At 48.6% G+C, this 19185-nt stretch overlaps 1 protein-coding gene across 1 annotated transcript in view; it reads right to left on the bottom strand.

Moving 5' to 3' along the window:
* The window catches only part of LOC127585866 (ras/Rap GTPase-activating protein SynGAP-like), a 469283-nt gene that overhangs the window by 215363 nt on the left and 234735 nt on the right, over positions 1 to 19185 (bottom strand). Inside the window, 1 exon segment of the mRNA XM_052043571.1 lies at positions 758 to 852. Within this exon segment, the coding sequence (XP_051899531.1) occupies positions 758 to 852 (95 nt within the window).

Here is a 19185-nt window from a genome sequence, read left to right as displayed (position 1 = left end):
AACTCACTGACATTCATCCTCCATGTGTTTCAGTGAAGCCGGGTAAATGGGAGAGGGGGAGAGGCAGGAAGGTGGTGGTGATGGCGTGAAATGCTGCAGTGTGAACACCCACAGTAACTGGACAGATGCATTAGCCCGGTCCTGGGTTCTAAATTCACCGTAATTTGGCGCAATCAAAGCCAATTTTGAGATGAGCTGCACACCCCCCCCCACCCAACTCACCCCCACTTCCTAACCAGATGTAAGTTCTGAAATAGGAACGGAAGATGCTGGGAACACTCAGCAGCTCACACAGCATCTGGGGGAGAGGGGGAGAATCAACGTTTGGGGTCTGCAACCCTTTGTTAGAACTGTCAAAGACCAGAAACATTCCCTGTTTTTCTCTCTCCAGTTGCTACCTGACCTGCTGAGTGTTTCCAACACTTTCCGTTTTTATTTTACATTCACAGCATCTGCAGTTTTTTTTGATTTTTCCGGTTAAGTTCTGCTGCTTGTAACACAGAGGGAGTCTGGAGTGCACTGCCTGAGGGGGTGATGGAGACAGAGACTCTCACAACATGTAAGAGGTATCCAGATGAGCCCTTGAATCGCCGAGGTGCAGAAGGCAATGGACTGAGTGCTGGTAAATGGGATTGGTACGGATGGGTACTTGGTCGGCATAGACATGGTGGGCCGAAGGGCCTGTCTCTGTGCTGGATGATCCTATGACCCTGATGGAGGGGTATCTCTGGGCCTCCTTGCCGGGAGGGGTACTTACTGTGGGTCTGAAGGGAGCTGACGTCACAGCATCCATACTCAGCTGCTTCCCTCCAGGTATGCTCTTCCTCCTTGAAGACCTGCCTGGGTGATACTCTGAAAAACACAAAGCAGAGAGGGAACTCAGTGCTGGTCGCTGGTTCAAACCCTGCCTCAGACACTCGAGCGTCCAGTCCGGGCTGACGCTCCCCGTGTGGCCCCAAGGGAGTGCCATGTTGTCAAAGGTGCCAGCCTTTGGACGAAGGGTTAGGCCTCTGATCTCTCCGGCGGATGCAAAGATTCTATTCCACCCTTTCCCAAAAGAGAGCTGAAGAGGCGTCCTGGTCAACATTTATCTCCCGACTGACACAACCCATTGTCCCAGTGAGATCACATTCTGGATTACAGGAGTTCTGTAGTTCCAATGTTGCAGCGTGCAGCGAGGCAGAGATAAAATCCAGGCATGGGCTGATGAGTGGCAAGCATCATTCAAAGCACAAGAGTGCCAGACAATGACCAGGGAGATCCTAGCCACCTGCCCTTGACCCTCAGTGGTGAGTCCCTCACCGTCAACCATTGACCAGAAACTCAACTGGATCAGGCATGGAAATATTGCGGCTGCCAGAGGAGGTCAGAGACTGGGTGATTCAACCCCTGACAGCCCAAGGTCCTTTCACATCTACAGGGATGCAATACTCTCCAGTTGCCCGGGACTCTTAAGGAGCTCAATCCCATTCAGGACAAAGCAGCCTGCTTGATTGGAACCCCACCCGCCTCCACTAAACACTCACCTCCTCAACCGCCGGCACACAGTGGCCCCAGTGTGCACTGTCTACAGAAGGAACCGCAGTCACTCACCCAGGCTACTCCCACAGCACCTCCCAAACCCGCCACCTTGACCTCCAAGGAGGACAAGGGCAGCGGAGGCATGGGAGCACCACCGCCCGCAGGCTCCCCCGTGCTGTCCCGACTTGGGAACTTATCGCCGGTCCTTCATCTGGGTCTCAGTCCTGGGACCGTGGGAGCACGTTCACCAGGACTGCAGCAGTTCACCCCCAACCCTCTCAAGGGCAAGTAAGGATGAGCATTAAATGCTGGCCTTGCCTTCGATGCCCAGGTCTTGAAAGTGAATAAATAAAAAAAGAGAGAAATCCTTCAGTTACCTTTCATGTACGGGTTTTTAAAGAACACACTCTACTCAGCTTACACACAGAGTAATTGAAGCCCGTGTGTTTGAAGAGAACAAGTAGAGGGAGCTTTACTCAGTATCGAACCATTGCTGCACCTTCAGTGGGAGTGGAAGATATTCCAGCACCGTCAGTCCTCTCCATAAAGGACCCCGAGGTGCTGTCACCCTCTATGCCTGTTTTCCCATTCAAATAAATTACTGGTCTTTACCTCAGAACCAATTGCTTTGTCAATGATCCATTTCCTTTCATAAGGAATGCAAGCTCAATGTGTATCAGTCCTAAAAAAAATACAGTGGGTTTCACAGTCTCCTGCTTTATCCCATCATTTGGAAAACTGCTTCCCGATTTAGCTGCTCAGTTTTAATATTGGACTCTCCTGCCCACATGATCACTCCCAGTTTAACCCCTGAAACCTTCCAACATTTTCGATGCCTTTTCAAACTACCGTTCATCTCTGTACTGGAAAACAGTGTGCAATCTGCTCTCATCACTTAACCCTCTCAAGACCTAGTTCAATTCCGATAACTGTTGCAATCCCCCTCTGTATTTTTCCAGAGCCCTGGACAGATCAGTGGGCCCAAATACAAGGAAAGCAGAATGCCAGAAACACTCAGTAGGTCAGGCAGCGTCTGCGGAGAGAGGATCTGAACTACGGCTTGAGACTGGCTGAGCATCTCAGCAACTGAAGGATCACCTCCAGTCACAGACTCACCCAACAAGTCCGTGCTGACCATCAACCACCCATCTAGTCCCATTTTATTCTTCCCGCGTTCCCATCAAACTCCCCCCAGGTTCCACCACTCACCTACACAACCAGGAGCAATTTACAGTGGACAATTAATCTGCTGACCCGCACACCGTTGGGATGTGGGGGAGGGAACCGGAGCACCCGGGGAGGGGGTGCGGGGGAGCCCACCAAGTCACCGGGAGAACGTGCAAACTCCGCACACAGACAGTGCCGGAGGTCGGGATCAAACCCGGGTCTCTGGGGCCTGTGAGGCAGCGGCTCTACCCGCTGTGCCACTGTGCCGCCCAACAAAATCCCAGCACTCTCGAGATTAAAGCCTTTCAGAACGCTGTCTGTTCCTGTCCACCACCTTGTGACAACCCATGTAGGTTCCAAAACCTCTCGCGTTTCATTCTTTCTAGATTCTGATCATTCAAGTTATAGCATCGAATTTCAGAAGCAGACGCTGTCCGGCATTTTTCCTGCCACACCTGCGTGTTTAGTCCAACCCTTAGAGGAGGCATTTAACTAGTCCCTATCACATTGTTGTTTCTGGAACTTTCCATGCATAAACAGGGTGCCAGGCTCCCTTCGCTACAACAGTGACTACCTTCCTGACAGTACTTTATCAGCTGACACTTCCATAGAATCATACAGCACAAAACAGGCCCTTCGGCCCACCATGTTGTGCCATCCATCGAACCACCCTCACACTACCTAACCCCTTCCTCCCGCATATCCCCCCATCCCACACTCCTCCATATGCCTATCCAACAAGCTCTTGAACCTGTTCAATGTATCTGCCTCCACCACCACCCCAGGCAATGCATTTCATGCACCAACCACTCTCTGGGTGAAAAACCTCCCCCTGACATCTCCCCTGAACCTCCCACCCATAACCTTAAAGCCATGACCTCTCATTTTGAGCATTGGAGGATGTCATCCAGAAATCACTGTTTGGTTAGCTAATGAGTTAGTTGTTCTTATGTCAAGACTTGCTTTTGCCCACAGTGGCTCTAAAACATGCAAAATGTCTGCCTCACACTCTTCCCTGGCGATAGATGGTCAATGGGGTGATCCGATAGAGATATATGAGATTCTTAGGGGGCACAACAGGGTAGATGTTGAGATGTTTCCACCAGTGGGAGAGTCTCCAGTGAAGGAACATAGTACAAGATTAGGAGCAGTTATGCAGCCTCCCATCCGTGGACTCTGTCTATACCTCTCGCTGCCTTGGTGAAGCAGCCAGCATAATCAAAAGACCCCACCCACCCGGGTTATTCTCTCCTCTTCCATCAGGTAGAAGATACAGGAGCCTGAGGGCACATACCACCAGGCTCAAGGACAGCTTCTATCCCACCGTGATAAGACTATTGAGTCACTATCACCTGGTGGGTGAGTCCAGGACTAGAGGGCACAATCTTAGAATTATAGGGGCACTGGTTTAAACCAGAAATGAGAGGAAATTTCTTTAGCCAGAGGGTAGTAAATTACGGAATTCTTTACCACGTACAGCTGTGGAGGCCCAATCATTGGGGGCATTTAAGGAGGAGATTGGTAGGTTATCTAATTAGTCAAGGTATCAAGGGCTATGGGGATAAGGCCAGAAACTGGGGCTAGATAGGAATAATATTAGTTTAGCTCATGGAGCAGACTTGATGGGCCGAATGGCCTACTGCTCCTTTGTCTTGTGATAAGGCTATTGAACAGTTCCCTTATACGATGAGATGGACTCTTGACCTCACAATCTACCTTGTTGTGACCTTGCACCTTATTGTCTTCCTGCACTGCACTTCCTCTGTAGCTATGACACTTTACCCTGTACAGTTATTGTTTTTACCTGTACTACCTCAACGTACTCTGTACTAACTCAATGTAACTGCACTGTGTAATGAATTGACCTGTACGATCGGTATGCAAGACAAGTTTTTCACTGTACCTTGGTACAAGTGACAATAATAAACCAATACCAATGAAACTCTGGAATTATCTACCCCAGAGGGTTGGAGGCTGGATCACTGGGGGTATACATAATGTGTTCAGTAGAATCTCTTTATCAGTATGTTTCTGGTCCAGAATTGAGGAAGCAGCTGGTGGATCTACCACTGAGGAGTAACAAGGGTCGAGGAGAACAGTTGGCAGTGAGGGAGCAATTTGGGAATAGTGATCTTAATAAAAAGTGGCTAGATTAGAGATGGGAAGAACAGGAGATAATTTTGAGTGAAAGGACGTAATTGGTGGGAGGCAGGTTTTAGTGGACTTAAAGCAGACCTGGCTCAAGTAACAATATATTGTCTTTAAAGGGAAAGGTGATTGTGTCCAATGCAAGTACACCCACACAAGGAGCATAAGCAAGGGAGCTAAAGGATGAAGGAGGAAACTGAAAGAGATAAACGGAGTGTATGACAGATGTCAGGCTGATTATACAAGTGAGAATCAGGCTGAAAATAGAAGCAATGGGAGGGAGTGAGAACCGAAGTGAGAGTCGCAAGAGAGTGGGAGAATAGATAAACAGCCTCCGTAAAATGGAATGAATGAGTTCTATCAATAGGGCACAGGTAGTGAGAGCAGGGGAGGGACACGGTAAGGTAAGAATTGAGTACACTGCCTAAAACAGCCATTACCTTGTCTTTTACAAAATCGTTTGTTTAATTTTAATAGGCCCACATCTCAATCGGTGACGCAGGAACGCAGCGGTACAGCCACTGTCTCCCAGCTCCGATGACCAGGGTTCAATCCCGACCTCTGGCACTGTCTGTGTGTGTGTGGAGTTTGCATGTTTTCCCCGTGACTGCGTGGGTTTCCCCCGGGTGCTCCGGTTACCTCCCACATCCCAAAGACGTACAGGTCGGTGGGTTGATTGGTGGCTTAAGTGGTCTTTAGTGTGTCGGTGAGGGGTAGAATCCGGGGGGGGGGGGGGGTTCGATGGGAATGCGGGGAGAATAAGTTGGGATTGGTGTAAGTGGGTGGTTGATGGTTGGTACGGACTCGACGGGCCGAAGGGCCTGTTTCCCTGATGTATGGCTCCATCTCCATTTTCTTATTTTACATATTCATAACAACAACATTTACTATTTGTCTTCACACCGGGGTAAGTTTTTAAAAAAATTCCATATTCCTCTTGAAGGTCTTAATATTTGATAAGACAAGATTTCTTTATCAGCCACATATACATCGAAACACAGTGAATTGCATCTTTTGCATAGAGTGTTCTGGGGGCAGCCCGCAAGTGTCGCCATGCTTCCGGCGCCAACATAGCATGCCCACAACTTCCTAACCTGTACGACTTTGGAATGTGGGAGGAAACTGGAGCACCCAGAGGAAACCGGAGCACCCGGAGGAAACCCACGCAGACACGGGGTGAACGTACAAACTCCTTACAGACAACAGCCGGAATTGAACCTGGGTCACTAGCGCTGTAAAGCGTTATGCTAACCGCTACACTACCGTGCCTGCCTACAACACTACCATGTATACACAGTATAACGCTTGGGTTAATGCACCCTCCAGTCTGCTTGCCATTGGAGTCAGGCATTTCCTTCAACTTCACATATCTCACCTCGTGCTTGACCAAGGTTGGTCAACCTCCCAAGACCCACACCATCTCTGGAAGTATATCATTGTTCCTTTATCTCCATTGAACCCAAGCAGCCCTGAGGGGGCAAATGCCCCAGAAAGACTGCCGTGGCTCACTACCATCTTCTCAACACAAGTAGGGATGGGTAACAAATGCTGGCCTCATCAACCACACCAGGAGACAAACATGTACAGTTGCAGTGTGTAAATCAGAAAACAGCAGATCTGGGAATCTGAAATTAAAACAGAAAATGCTGGAAACACTCAGCAGGTCAGGCAGCATCTGTGGAGAGAGAAACTGAGTCAATGTTTCAGGTTGAAGAATCTGTTTCTCTCTCCACAGATGCTGCCTGACCTGCTGAGCATTTCCAGCATCTTCTGGTTTTATTTTATATGTTGGTGCATGTATTGGTCTATTTTGCTGCCAAACGCTCCTTAGTAAATTCCTGGCTCTTCAACTACACCCGTATCTGTTCAGCTCAATGAGACATGTGCTGTTACACAGTCAGTCTTACCGTTACTTGCTGATTATCCCAAACAGTGCCACTACAGAAGTATTCTTCCTCTGCCTCTGGCTGCATGTACAACACCAGCTTGGTATTGCAACCCCAATTTCACATTTTGGCTCTATCCAAGTCATAGCATCGAATTTCAGAAGCAGAATTTGTCTGCCATCTTCTGCTACACCTGCACATTTAGTCCAACTAACAGACAACAGGTTTTACTCCCCCACAGCTCGCCCTTATCACAGGACCACAAGAAACTGCAGAGAGTCGTGGACACAGCGCATCACGGACACCAACCTCCCCTCCTTGGACTCTTATCTTTACCTCGTTGTCTTGGTGAAGCAACCAGCATAATCAAAGACCCCACCCACCCGGGACATTCTCTCTTCTCTCCTCTTCCATCGGGTAGAGGATACAGCAGCCTGGGGGCACGTACCACCAGACTTAAGGACAGCTTCTACCCCACTGTGATAAGACTATTGAACGGTTCCCTTATACAATGAGATGGACTATGATCTCATGATCTACCTTGTTGTGGCCTTGCACCTTATTGCACTGCACTTTCTCTGTAGCTGTGACACTTTACTCTGTACTGTTATTGTTTTTACCTGTACTACCTCAATGCACTCTGTACTAACTCAATGTAACTGCACTGTGTAATGAATTGACCTGTACGATCGGTTTGCAAGACAAGTTTTTCACTGTACCTCGGTACAAGTGACAATAATAAATCAATACCAGTTATTGTTTCTGGAACTTTCCATGCAAAAACTGAGGTGCCCGGCTCCCTTCAGTACTGCAGAGACTATGTTCCCAAGAGTGCTTCATTAGCTGAGGGTTCCTGAGGATGTCATCCAGAAACACCGGCCATCGTTCATGAGTCACTCGCTCCCAAGTCTAAACTGGCTTGTCCCCGTATTGGTTCTTAACCCACCATTGTGGGTACAGCTCTCCCCACCGAGGACAGGCTGGCACTTTATTCATTGGAGCATAGGAGAATGAGTGGTGATCTTATAGAGGTGTATAAAATCGCGAAGGGCAGAGATAGGGTGAATGCACACAGTCTTTTTCCCAGGGTTGGGGAATCAAGAAACAGAGGGCACAGGTTTAGTGTGAGAGGGGAGAGATTTAATAGGAATCTGAGGGGCAACTTTTTCACCCAGAGGGTGGTCAGTATATGGAACGAGCTGCCAGAGGAAGTGGGTGAGGCAGGTACATTAACAACATTTAAAGGACACTTGGACAAGTACATGGATAGGAAAGGTTTAGAGGGATACAGGGCCAAACGGGATGAGCTTAGATGGGAATCTTGGTCGGCACGGACCAGTTAGGCCGAAGGGCTTATTTCCATGCTATATGACTCTGACTCTATAACATCTACAGGAGGCGATGTCTCAGGAAGGTGACATCCATCGTCAAGGACCACACCACCCTCTTCTCAATGTTGCATCAGGCAGGAGGTACAGGAGCCTGAAGACCCCATACGTCAAGGTTCAACAACAGCTTCTTCCCCACTGCCGTCAGGGTCTTGAGCCCACCTGACAAACCCCTAACACGACCTCGAACAATATTTTTTTTCCCTCTCTCAATCTTGCACTGGTGCCGTTATGTTTATTTTGCACATGTATAAGTTGTGTATATGTTATGTTAATCAACTTTATGTGACCTTACAGAACTGGCAGATTATTATCTAGTTGGGGAGAAAATTCAAAGTACAGAAGTACAAAGGGACTTGGGGGTACTCGTGCAGGATACCCTAAAGGTTAACCACCAGGTCGGATCGGTGGTAAAGAAAGCGAATGCTATGTTGGCATTCATTTCAAGAGGTATAGTGTATAAAAGTAAGGAAGTGTTGATGAGGCTCTATGGGGCACTAGTGAGTACTGTGTGCAGTTTTGGACCCCATATCTTAGGAAGGATGTGCTGATGTTGGAGAGGGTTCAGAGGAGATTTATGAGGATGATTCCTGGAATGAAAGGGCTTACATATGATGAGTGTTTGTCGGCTCTTGGACTGTACTCACTGGAGTACAGAAGAATGAGAGGGGACCTCATAGAAACATTTCAAATGTTGAAAGGACTGGACAGAGTAGATGTGGCTGAGCTGTTTTTCTGGTGGGTGAGTCCAGGACCAGAGAGCACAATCTTAGAATTAGAGGGTACTGGTTTAAAACAGAAATGAGGAGAAATTTCTTTATCCAGAGGGTAGTGAAATTATGGAATTCCTTGCTACGTACAGCTGTGGAGGCCCGATCATTGGGGGTGTTTAAGGAGGAGATAGATAGGTATCTAATTAGTCAAGGTATCAAGGGATATGGGGATAAGGCCGGAAATTGGGGCTAGATAGGAATAGTTTTAGTTTAGCTCATGGAGCAGACTTGATGGGCTGAATGGCCTACTTCTGCTCCTTTGTCTTGTGATCTTGCGTTTGTCCTCATCTTGTAACGTATTGTGCTGCTGCAAAAAAGCTTATTTTCATGGTGTTTATACTCCATGTATGTATGCCCATGACAACCATAAACTTGACTTTGCAGATACGAAATATCTGCCCCATTTGGTGACAGAGTTCAATGAATGGAAGATCGGGAGGGGGAAGAGGGGGCTCGAATCCCACTGTTATTAGAGCAGTCTTGAACATCAGTGGACCAAGGATAAAGTTCTACCCCAGAGAATGGTAGGTACACTCTGAAAATTTATTCCCTTCGTGACTTTTGCATAGCCCAGTTAGTGGGAACATTAAAAAAGCATTCCAATATAAATGCAAATTTAAAAAAAACTGCAGATGCTGGAAATCTGAAATAAAAAGCAGAAAATGCTGGGAACACACAACTGATCAGGCAGCATCCGTGCAGAGAGAAACAAGGGTCAAAGGTGTGAAATGTTAACTCTGTGTTTCTCTCCCCCTCAGATGCCGCCTGACCCGCCGAGCATTTCTAGCATCTTCTACTTTAGTTCCAGTGCAACGAACAACCTTAGTCTTGGAGCATCACCCGGTTCCCGTCTGCCGACCTGAGTAAGGGGGATCTGGCACAAAGTGAAGGGTGGGGATGTGTGACAGAGGTCCAGTGGAGAGTGGAGCTCAATGAACTAGCCTCCCATTTATGGAGAGTGTGGCAGAGTCAGTAACAATGAGGAAGAGGAGGAGGAAAGCAGGAACTCAGTGATACAAAGAAAACGGGGACGGATTAAGAAATAAATGCAGAGAGAGAGAGAGAGGGAGAAGGGAGCAGAGACGGAGAGAGGGAAATTAGTTTGAGTTTGTGATCAGTGTTCTTTGATGTTATCAACGAACAGATGTCTCCAACAAGTGAACACGAGTTAAATATTCATTGCTGGTTGTTCCTTGGTAAAAGTACATCAGATTTGCATTATTTAATCCAAAGGTGCAATGTTATCTGACAAGAGGAGGAGGATGGAATTGCAACCAATTCGACGACTACACTGTTGCATAGCAACAGAGCTCCCACGCCAACGATTGCAGCACTGAACCTTACTCATCCCTCTGCTCGGTAACCTGAGACCAGGACGTGACTAGCTTGCGATTTCTATTCTCCAATCTGGAATGTTAATCCCCCTGGAGAATTGCGTGCAGCGTGTAGGCTGGTGCTGCAGCGGACGGGCACTGCACTGTTGGCAGTGCTGCTTCCAGGTGAAATATTGTGTACACTCCCTGGAGTGGTGGCCAAAAGGTTATCCATCAGTCGACGAGACTAAGAACGTATTAACGCCGTTACTGCATTAATGCTTGTCTGTGCTAATTAGCTGTTACGCTTATTTGTTGCATCGAGTTCTCATTGGTTGTGACACAGTTTGGCTTTCCTTGTACTTCCTTCTGATATTCAAGTCCATTCAGCTCTCTGTGCAACCCCATGAATCCCATTCCCCCACTAATTTCCCACACCCACCCCAGCCCCACCATCACCCAGTTTCTCTCCCCTTCTCCACCTGCCCGTCACCAACGCACACCCCTCCCACTGGGTCCCCTCCCCCCACTGTTCCCCTCTGCCCTCCCCACCTCCCTCCCTTTATTCCACGCTCCACCATCTGCTGCCCTCTGTCACCTCCACCTACCACCTCCCGGCCTCTGTCGCTGCTCCCACTCTCCCCTCCTCTGTCTGCCTGTCACCTCCTCCTCACCTGGATCCACCTATCGCCTGCCCCACCCCTTCCCACCAGCTACCTCCCCTCTATCTTTCAGTCCAGGTGAAGGGTCTCGACCCGAAATGTCGACTGTCCATCTCCCCCCACAGACGCTGCCCGACCCGCTGAATTCCTCCAGCAGCTTGTATGTTGCTCCAGATTCCTGCATCTGCAGTCTCTTGTGTCCCTACTGATTTCCCTGCTACCCCTTCTCCCCACATTCCCAGTGCTGGGATGCCTCCTCCAGTTCCTGCCTGCAGCATTGAGAGACTGCTCAGAGTGTTACCTTACGATTGGACCGTCATTCCCATGGGATAGTGAGAATGGCAATGAACTGTTTGCAATGTGTTGTGAAATTAACTTCACTTGCCATTTTGGGAATTCTAACATCCACTATTTCAGGAACTTAGTCATTGATCACCAGAACATTTGGAAAATTGGTTTGAATTAAATAGCAGTTCACATTGATGTCAATGGGTTCATCCAATCATTTCCATATTTCCTTACAGTGTAGGGAGCCATTTCCATCCATCCAATCAATGTGGGCTCACAGAGCAATAGCACTTCTCACTAATCCTCCCCGTAACCCATTCTCCCCACATTCCCAACAACTCCACCCCAAGATTCTGCCCCTCACCCACACACTGGGGGCAATTTACAGCAGCCAATTAACACACTGACCCGCAGGTCATCGGGATGGAGGGAGAAACCGGAGCACTCGGGGGAAACCCACACGGTCACAGGGAGAATGTGCAATCTCCACACACAGACAGTGCCGGAGGTCGGGATCGAACCCGGGTCTCTGGTGCTGTGAGGCAGTGGCCCTACCTGCAGTACCATTGTGCTGCCCAATAGAATCCCAGCACTCTTGAGATTAAAGCCTTTCTGAACGCTGTCACTTTCTGACCAACCCGTCCGCATCATTGCCTGATCAACCCATCCCCGTCATTGCCTGAACAACCCCAGCATTTGCCTGAACAACCCCCGTCCCCGTCATCACCTGAACAAACCCCATCATTGCCTGAACAACCCCCGTTCCACTGCCGGGAGCCCCTTCAGTGGGCCTGTCTCACAGCATGTTCACTCATCTCCTGAATGCCTCTCACACACACTTCCCATTCCCACTCCACTCCCCACATTTTCACCACCCCCCCCCCCACAGACTCCCACCCTACTCTGGCCCTCCATGTCCCTCACTCCCACAAGCTGCCGTCACCCCACACTTATGCCATTCCCGCCCGACTTCACACACCAGATACCCGCCTGGCTCCCACACTCCCCCTACAACTCCCTCACCCCCACCTCAACCACCCCCGACCCGCTTCCTCTCCATCTTTAACTTCTGCATTTATACATTCTGCCACTTCAAAGCTGCCACCATGGTGCCTAAATACAACTCCCAATTCCATTTCTAATTCCCACCTGAAATGTCTCCATTGTCCACTCATCTAATTTTCTTTCAGTGATTTAAGTTTCAGTTACTCACCTACTGGTTTGGTTGAATTAACGTAACATTTCAAAAAAATGTAAAAGTTTGATTACCAAAGGTGGTTTAAAATGAATTTCAATTGCAGGTGAATGGAATTTGCAGGTAGACACCTGGGCACAATATATACAAATGGAAATCTTCCATCGTTGCCAACTCAAGACAAACAGTGTCCTCATACTCTGTACAATGGTCGATAGGCACGCGTGATCCAGAGAGAGTTGGATAATCAGCCTCTAATGGTCCCATGAACCCATTTGATGGTCTCACCCTATTACACATGTTCTCTTTTGTCCTATTAACCCCCTATCCTACCTTCCTTGCAACTTAAAATGGCCTCTTTATCTTTCTTTCCCAGTTCTAACAAAGGGTCTTGGACTTGAAACTTTAACTCTTTGCTGCCTGACCTGCTGAGTGTTTCCCTCTTTGACCTGAAACATAAACTGTTTCTCTCTCCACAGACGCTGCCTGACCTGCTGAGTGTTTCCAACATTTTTCTACTTTTATTTCTGAAAAAAGGCACACTCCAGAGTTCCCATCACCCTGAATTATTTCACAGAACATTGCAGCCTTTTGTGGTGAAATCTGCTCCTTCCTGTTTCTTCCCTGACATGTCTTTGGGATGTGGGGTGGGGTGGGTAGAAACTGGAGCACCCAGGGGGGTTGGGGGGAACCCATGCGGTCACAGGGAGAACGGGCAAACTCCACGCACATACACACACACACAGCGCCAGAGGTCAGGATCGAACCCGGGTCTCTGGAGCTGTGAGGCAGCGACTCTACCCACTACGCCACCCAAATAATATCTGAAAGGACCGAGAGCTTTGATCAACCATCACTGAAGTGAGGCGGTGAGATTGATGGAAAGTGGAACAAGGCTGCTGAGAGGACAAAGCACACGGGCAATATCAACCATCTCTGATTATGAGATCAAAGGAGACAAGGAAGAGAAACGACCTGGATCCAAGTGCAGCAAAACTCTGGTAGTTCCAAATGTGCCGGACTATCAGAGCTGGTGCCAGACAGCAAGATTTTCTGGACCTTTGGATGTTATTAACATCCCAATATACTGTAAATTCACTTTTTTTAAAAACATGTTTCAAATGATTATGAGACATCTTCCAGTGAACCCAGTGAGCTTAAAGGGAGTGTGGGAAACGGGGCCCTGGCGAGTTTAAAGGGAGTGTGGGAAACGGGGCCCTGGTGAGTTTAAAGGGAGTGTGGGAAACTTACCCCCATTTTATTCTCCCCACACTCCCATCCACTCCCCCCAGATTCTACCCCTCACTCATGCACTAGGGGCAATTTACAGTGGCTAATTAACCTACCAACTGACACGTTTTTGGGATGTTGGTGGGTCGCGGACTATCAGACTTTTACAGTATCATTATTGTTATGCATTATTACATTGTGGTGCTGTATTATGAAGCAATAATTTACTGTACAAGGGGACATACAACAAACCTCCGCCCGAACCATCTGCTGCTTCGACCAGACTCTGCTGTATCAAGGGATGACACCAGAACTCAGAGGTTACTCCAGCCTGCAGGGCTGACCTGTGGTTAAGATTACAACTTGACAGAGATCTCCACAATCTGGGATGTTTGATCGGGCTGATGCAGACAGTGTGCAATAAGGACATACGATCCTGAGAGTTCGGAGCAGGAGTAGGCCACTCGGCCCATCAAGCCTGACCCAGCACTCAATAAGATTGCTGCTGATCCGATGGTCACCTCAGCTCTATATTCCCACTCACCACCCGAAATCTTTCACCCTGCTGCTTCCCACGTATCTGTCTGATCCTGCCTTAATGTTCAAAGATTCTGCTCCCATTGCACTTTAAGATCCAAAGATTCTCTGACAGGATAAAAACTTTCTCCTCTGTCTGACATGGGCCAGCCCTTATTTTTAAACAGTGACCCTTTGTTCTAGATCCCGTGGGCAGGCACGGTAGTGTAGCGGTTAGCGTAACGCTATTACAGCGCCAGCGACCCAGGTCCAATTCTGGCCGCTGTCTGTGAGGAGTTTGTACGTTCTCCCCGTGTCTGCGTGGGTTTCCTCCAGGTGCTCCGGTTTCCTCCCACATTCCAAAGACGTACGAGTTAGGAAGTTGTGGGCATGCTATGTTGGCGCCGGAAGCGTGGCGACACTTGCAGGCTGCCGCCAGAACATTCTACACAAAAAGATGAATTTCACTGTGTGTTTCAATGTACACATGACTAATAAAAGATATCTCATCTCCTCCCACACACGGAAATGTCCTCATCACATCCAACCTGTGGAGAACCCCACCCCCCCCCCCCCCCCCCAAGGATCTTCGGTTCTCGTCCTTTGCCAGTTTCAAATTCTGATCTCCAGTTCTGTTTAATCCTCCACATGCTGTCCGAAACTCTCAATACATCCACACTGATGTGACCTCCTATTTCCAGTTGCTGTACAAACACTATCCCGGCCACAGTGCTGATTAGTATATAGCAGTCAAGTAATCTCCACATTGGTTTAACAATAAACAGGGACTTGAAGCCCCCAGCTGGATTCACATATAAACACTTGCGTGAACATGGGTTCAGTTTAATGCAACCATGATATCCTGATCTCCAGTTCTCACATAGTCATACAGCATGGAAATAGGACAGGTCCATCAACCACCCATTGACATTCAACGCATTTTATTCTCCCCACACTCCCATCCACTCCCCCAGATTCTACCCCTCACCCATGCACTAGAGGCAATTTACAGTGGCTAATTAACCTACCAACCCACATGTCCTTGGGATGTTGGGGGGGAGGGGGGAAGGGGGGTTGAATCTGGAGCACCCGGGGGAAACCTGTGCAGTCACAGGGAGGGGGCAGACTCTACACACAGACAGCACCGGAGGTCAGGATTGAACCCGGGTCTCTGGGACTGGGAGATAATGACTACCACTGCACCACTCTCAATCTTTGTGTCTATTTGGCTTGAAATCCATAGACACCCTTCATCTCTCGATTCATTCAATACTCCAACAGTGATCACGTACAAAAACACTATTCCAGTGCCATTTCTGTTTAATACAGTCCTGCATATCATGTAAACACTGAATGAAACACTAGTCCTGTTTAACATTAAAACACTGCCTCAAACTCCGGTTCAGTTTAATACACAAACGCCCCTATTTCAGTTTCTGTTCAGTAGGCTGGTCTCGCAGTTTTGTTACTTGCACAGACACAACCTCGATCTCCACTATTGTTTAGTATGCAGACTAATGAGCTAAACTCTCAATTTGTTAAATGCACCAACATAGTCTCGCTCTCGCGTTCTGATTAAATCTACAAGAGCTGACCCGGTCACCAGCTTTGTTGGGAACACACACAGGCAACCAAATTCTCATTTGGCTTTACACAAAATCATTTTCAAGGATTCATCCAGCACAGAAACAGGCCCTTCGGCCCATCAAGTCCGTGCCAACCATCTACACCAATCTCTCCACATTCCCATCAACTCCCCCCAGATTCTACCCCTCACCCACACACCAGGGGGCAATTTACAGCAGCCAATTAACCCACTGATCCGCATGTCTCTGGGACGTGGGAGGAAACCGGAGCACCCGAGGGGAAACCCACACAGTCACAGGGAGTACGTGCAAACTACACACACACACACACACACAGCGCCGGAGGTGGGGACTGAACCTGGGTTGCTGGATTCAGCTGCACCATGCTCTTGCACATGAGCTCAATTTAATGCAATTTCATTCCGCTTTATAAAATGATGTACTGCAGTGTGAAGCACAAAGATTGCCCTCAACTCTAATCCTTCCTTTAAACACAAACATTGATCCAATCTCCCATTTTGTTTCTTACCCAAACACTATCGCAATCTGCAGTTCTGTATAAAAGGGAAACACTCACCCAATCTGCTGTTCTGTTTAATTCACAAACGCTCTCTGAATCTCCTCTTGTTTTTATTTGAATATCGTTGTACCAACCTCCAGCTTGATGTATAAACATAACAAAATCTACAGTTCTGTTTGACCTGGAAATACTGTTCCAATCTCCAGTTCAGTTTACTGCACAAAACCACATGCTTACCTCAGGAGGTAATTAACATCCAACCACTACCCTGCTTGTAAGAACCAGAAGTTGTAGGCCATTCAGCCCCTCAAGCCTGTTCTGCCATTCAGTGAGCTCACAGCTGATCTTTCACATCAGCACCCATTTCACGCATCAGGCCCCGTCTCCCTCCATTTATCGATCTCTGTCCTGAGTCTACTCAGCGGCTGCACTCCTGCAGCCCTCTTGGGCAGTGAATTCCAAGGATCCACCACACTCTGGCTGATGAAATTCCTCCTCATCTCCATCCATTTTGAGGCTGTGGTCCTTGGTTCTAGACACCACAGCCAGGGGAAACATCATCCTTGCATCTACTTGTAAGGATGTTGTAAGTCTCAATGAAAACAGCTCATGCTTCAAAACTTAAAAGATGCAGATCTGGATTCCTTCATCTCTCCTCAGTGGGCAAACCATCCACCCTAGAAGTGAACCCTTGCTCTGCTCCCACTAATGCAAATATATCCTTCCTTCCTGAGGCAGCAAGGCCAGAAATGCACACAATATTCCAGATGTCACCTCACCCTATAGAAATGAAATAAGACATCTTTATTTTTGCACATGTCTGCTTGCAGTAAAGGCCAATGCATTGCTTGCCTCTCTCCACGACTCACTCGTTCACTCCTCTCCCCCCACCCATCTCGCTCCCACCCCGGGAACTTTCCACTGCTCCCGCCATAGGTGCAACAGCTGCCCCTACACCACCTCCATCCAGGGACCCAAACAGTCCTTTCAGGTGAGACAGATTCACCTGCACCTCCCATAATATCATCTACTGCATTTGGTGCTCCAAGTGTGGCTTCCTCTACATTGGCGAGACCAAATGCAGACTAGGTGACCATTTTGCAGAACACCTGCGCTCTGTCCGTAACCACGATCTGCATCTCCCTGTTGCCGGTCACTTCAACTCCCCCTCCCACACTATCACTGATATGTCAGTCCTCGGCCTCCTCCACTGCCAGGAGAATTCCAAGTGCAAACTGGAGGAACAGCACCTCATTTTCCGTCTTGGAACCTTGCAGCCTAACGGCATGAACATTGAATTCTCCCACTTTAGGTAATCCCCACCCCCCTTCCCCACATCCCCACAATGCTGCTTCTCTTTCCTAGCCTCCTTTTTACCCCTCTCCTTACTTTGACCCATCGCCTCCTCCCCCGCACCTGCCTATCACTATCTCTTACCTGCATCTACCTATCACCACCCTGTGCTCACCCTCTTTTGTCCACCTATCCCTGCTCTGCTTTTCCCTCCTATATATCGGGCTTCCCCTTTTCCTATCTTCAGTCCTGAAGAAGGGTCCTGACCCGAAACGTTGACCACCTGCTTTTCTCCACGGATGCTGCCTGGCCTGCTGAGTTCCTCCAGTATCATCGTGTTGCATCACTATTTGCCTTCCTAATTGCTTGTTTGACCTGTACATTAACTTTCACTGATACACGTACAAGAAAAAACCCAGGGTCCCCTGGACCCCGGCACCTTTCAAATCAGAATTTTAAGGCTCTCGACCCGCAACGTCAACTGCCTATTTCCCTCCACGGCTGCTGCCTGACCTGCTGAGTCAAGACATTTGGATAAGTGCTTGGATTGGGAGCAGGGGGTGGGGGGGGGGGGGGGGGTTGTTTAAAGGGATATGGGCCAAATGCAGGCAAATGGGACTCGCTTGGTGGCCACCACGGTCGGCATGGACAAGTCGGGCTGAAGGGCCTGTTTCTGTGCTGTGTGACTCTGTGACTCTATGACCCGAGTTCCTCCTGCAGTTTGTTTTCTGCTCCAGGTTCCAACGTCTGCCGTCTCTTCTCTCCACACTGTACGGCTCCACTGAGAAGTCTCTTCAAGGTACACCCACTTTGAAGAGGTTTTCTTCCACTCTTCGACAGGCGTTCTGTGAGACCCTCTCTCACTGCCCCCCCCTCTGTGATATGGAAGGGTCTCAACCCAAAATGTTGACTGCCCATTCCCTCCCACAGATGCTGCCTGACCCACTGAGTTCCTCCAGCAGTTTGTTTCTGCTCCAGACTCCAACATCTCATGTCTCCACTTTCAAACTCTTGAGTGAACGAGCACTGTTGGTTGTATCTACCAATGCAGATAACCGTGCATTTTTCCACGTTATATTCCATCTGCTATGTTCTGTACCCCCTCAAAGCCTCTCTGCACCCTCTCACAACCCGCACTGCCATGCACCTTTGAGTCTTCAGCAAACTTGGATATATTACACATGATCCCCCTCGTCTTAGTCATGTAGTCATGGAAAGAAAGAGCACAAAGAAAAACAGGCCCTTCGGCCCACCGAGTCCATGTTGACCAGCGACCACCCACTTACACTAATCCTACACTAATCCCATTTCAGTTATTCTCCTCCCTACATTCTCGTCAACTCCCCCAGATTCTACCCCTCAGCTACGCACTTGGGGCAATTCACAGTGGGCAATTAACCCACTGACCCACACACCTTTGGAACGTGGGAGGAAACTGGAGCACCCGGGGGAAACCCACGCGGTCACAGGGAGAACTTGCAAACTCCACACACACAGAACAGCGCCGGAGGTCAGGATCAAACCCGGGTCTCTGGAGCTGTGAGGCAGCGACTTTACCAGCTGCGCCACTCTGGATATTGATTGAGAACAGCTGGGGCGCAGCACTAATCCCCTCAGTTCCTCAAGATATGGCCTCCCAACCATATCAGGTGCTGAGGATTTATCGCCTTTCAGTCTCATTGATTTCTTGCATACTATT

This window comes from Pristis pectinata, chromosome 34 (assembly GCF_009764475.1).
Source record: "Pristis pectinata isolate sPriPec2 chromosome 34, sPriPec2.1.pri, whole genome shotgun sequence".
NCBI lineage: Eukaryota > Metazoa > Chordata > Chondrichthyes > Rhinopristiformes > Pristidae > Pristis > Pristis pectinata.
Note: the sequence above shows the minus strand (reverse complement) of the source record. Positions and strands in the feature narration are given on the sequence as shown.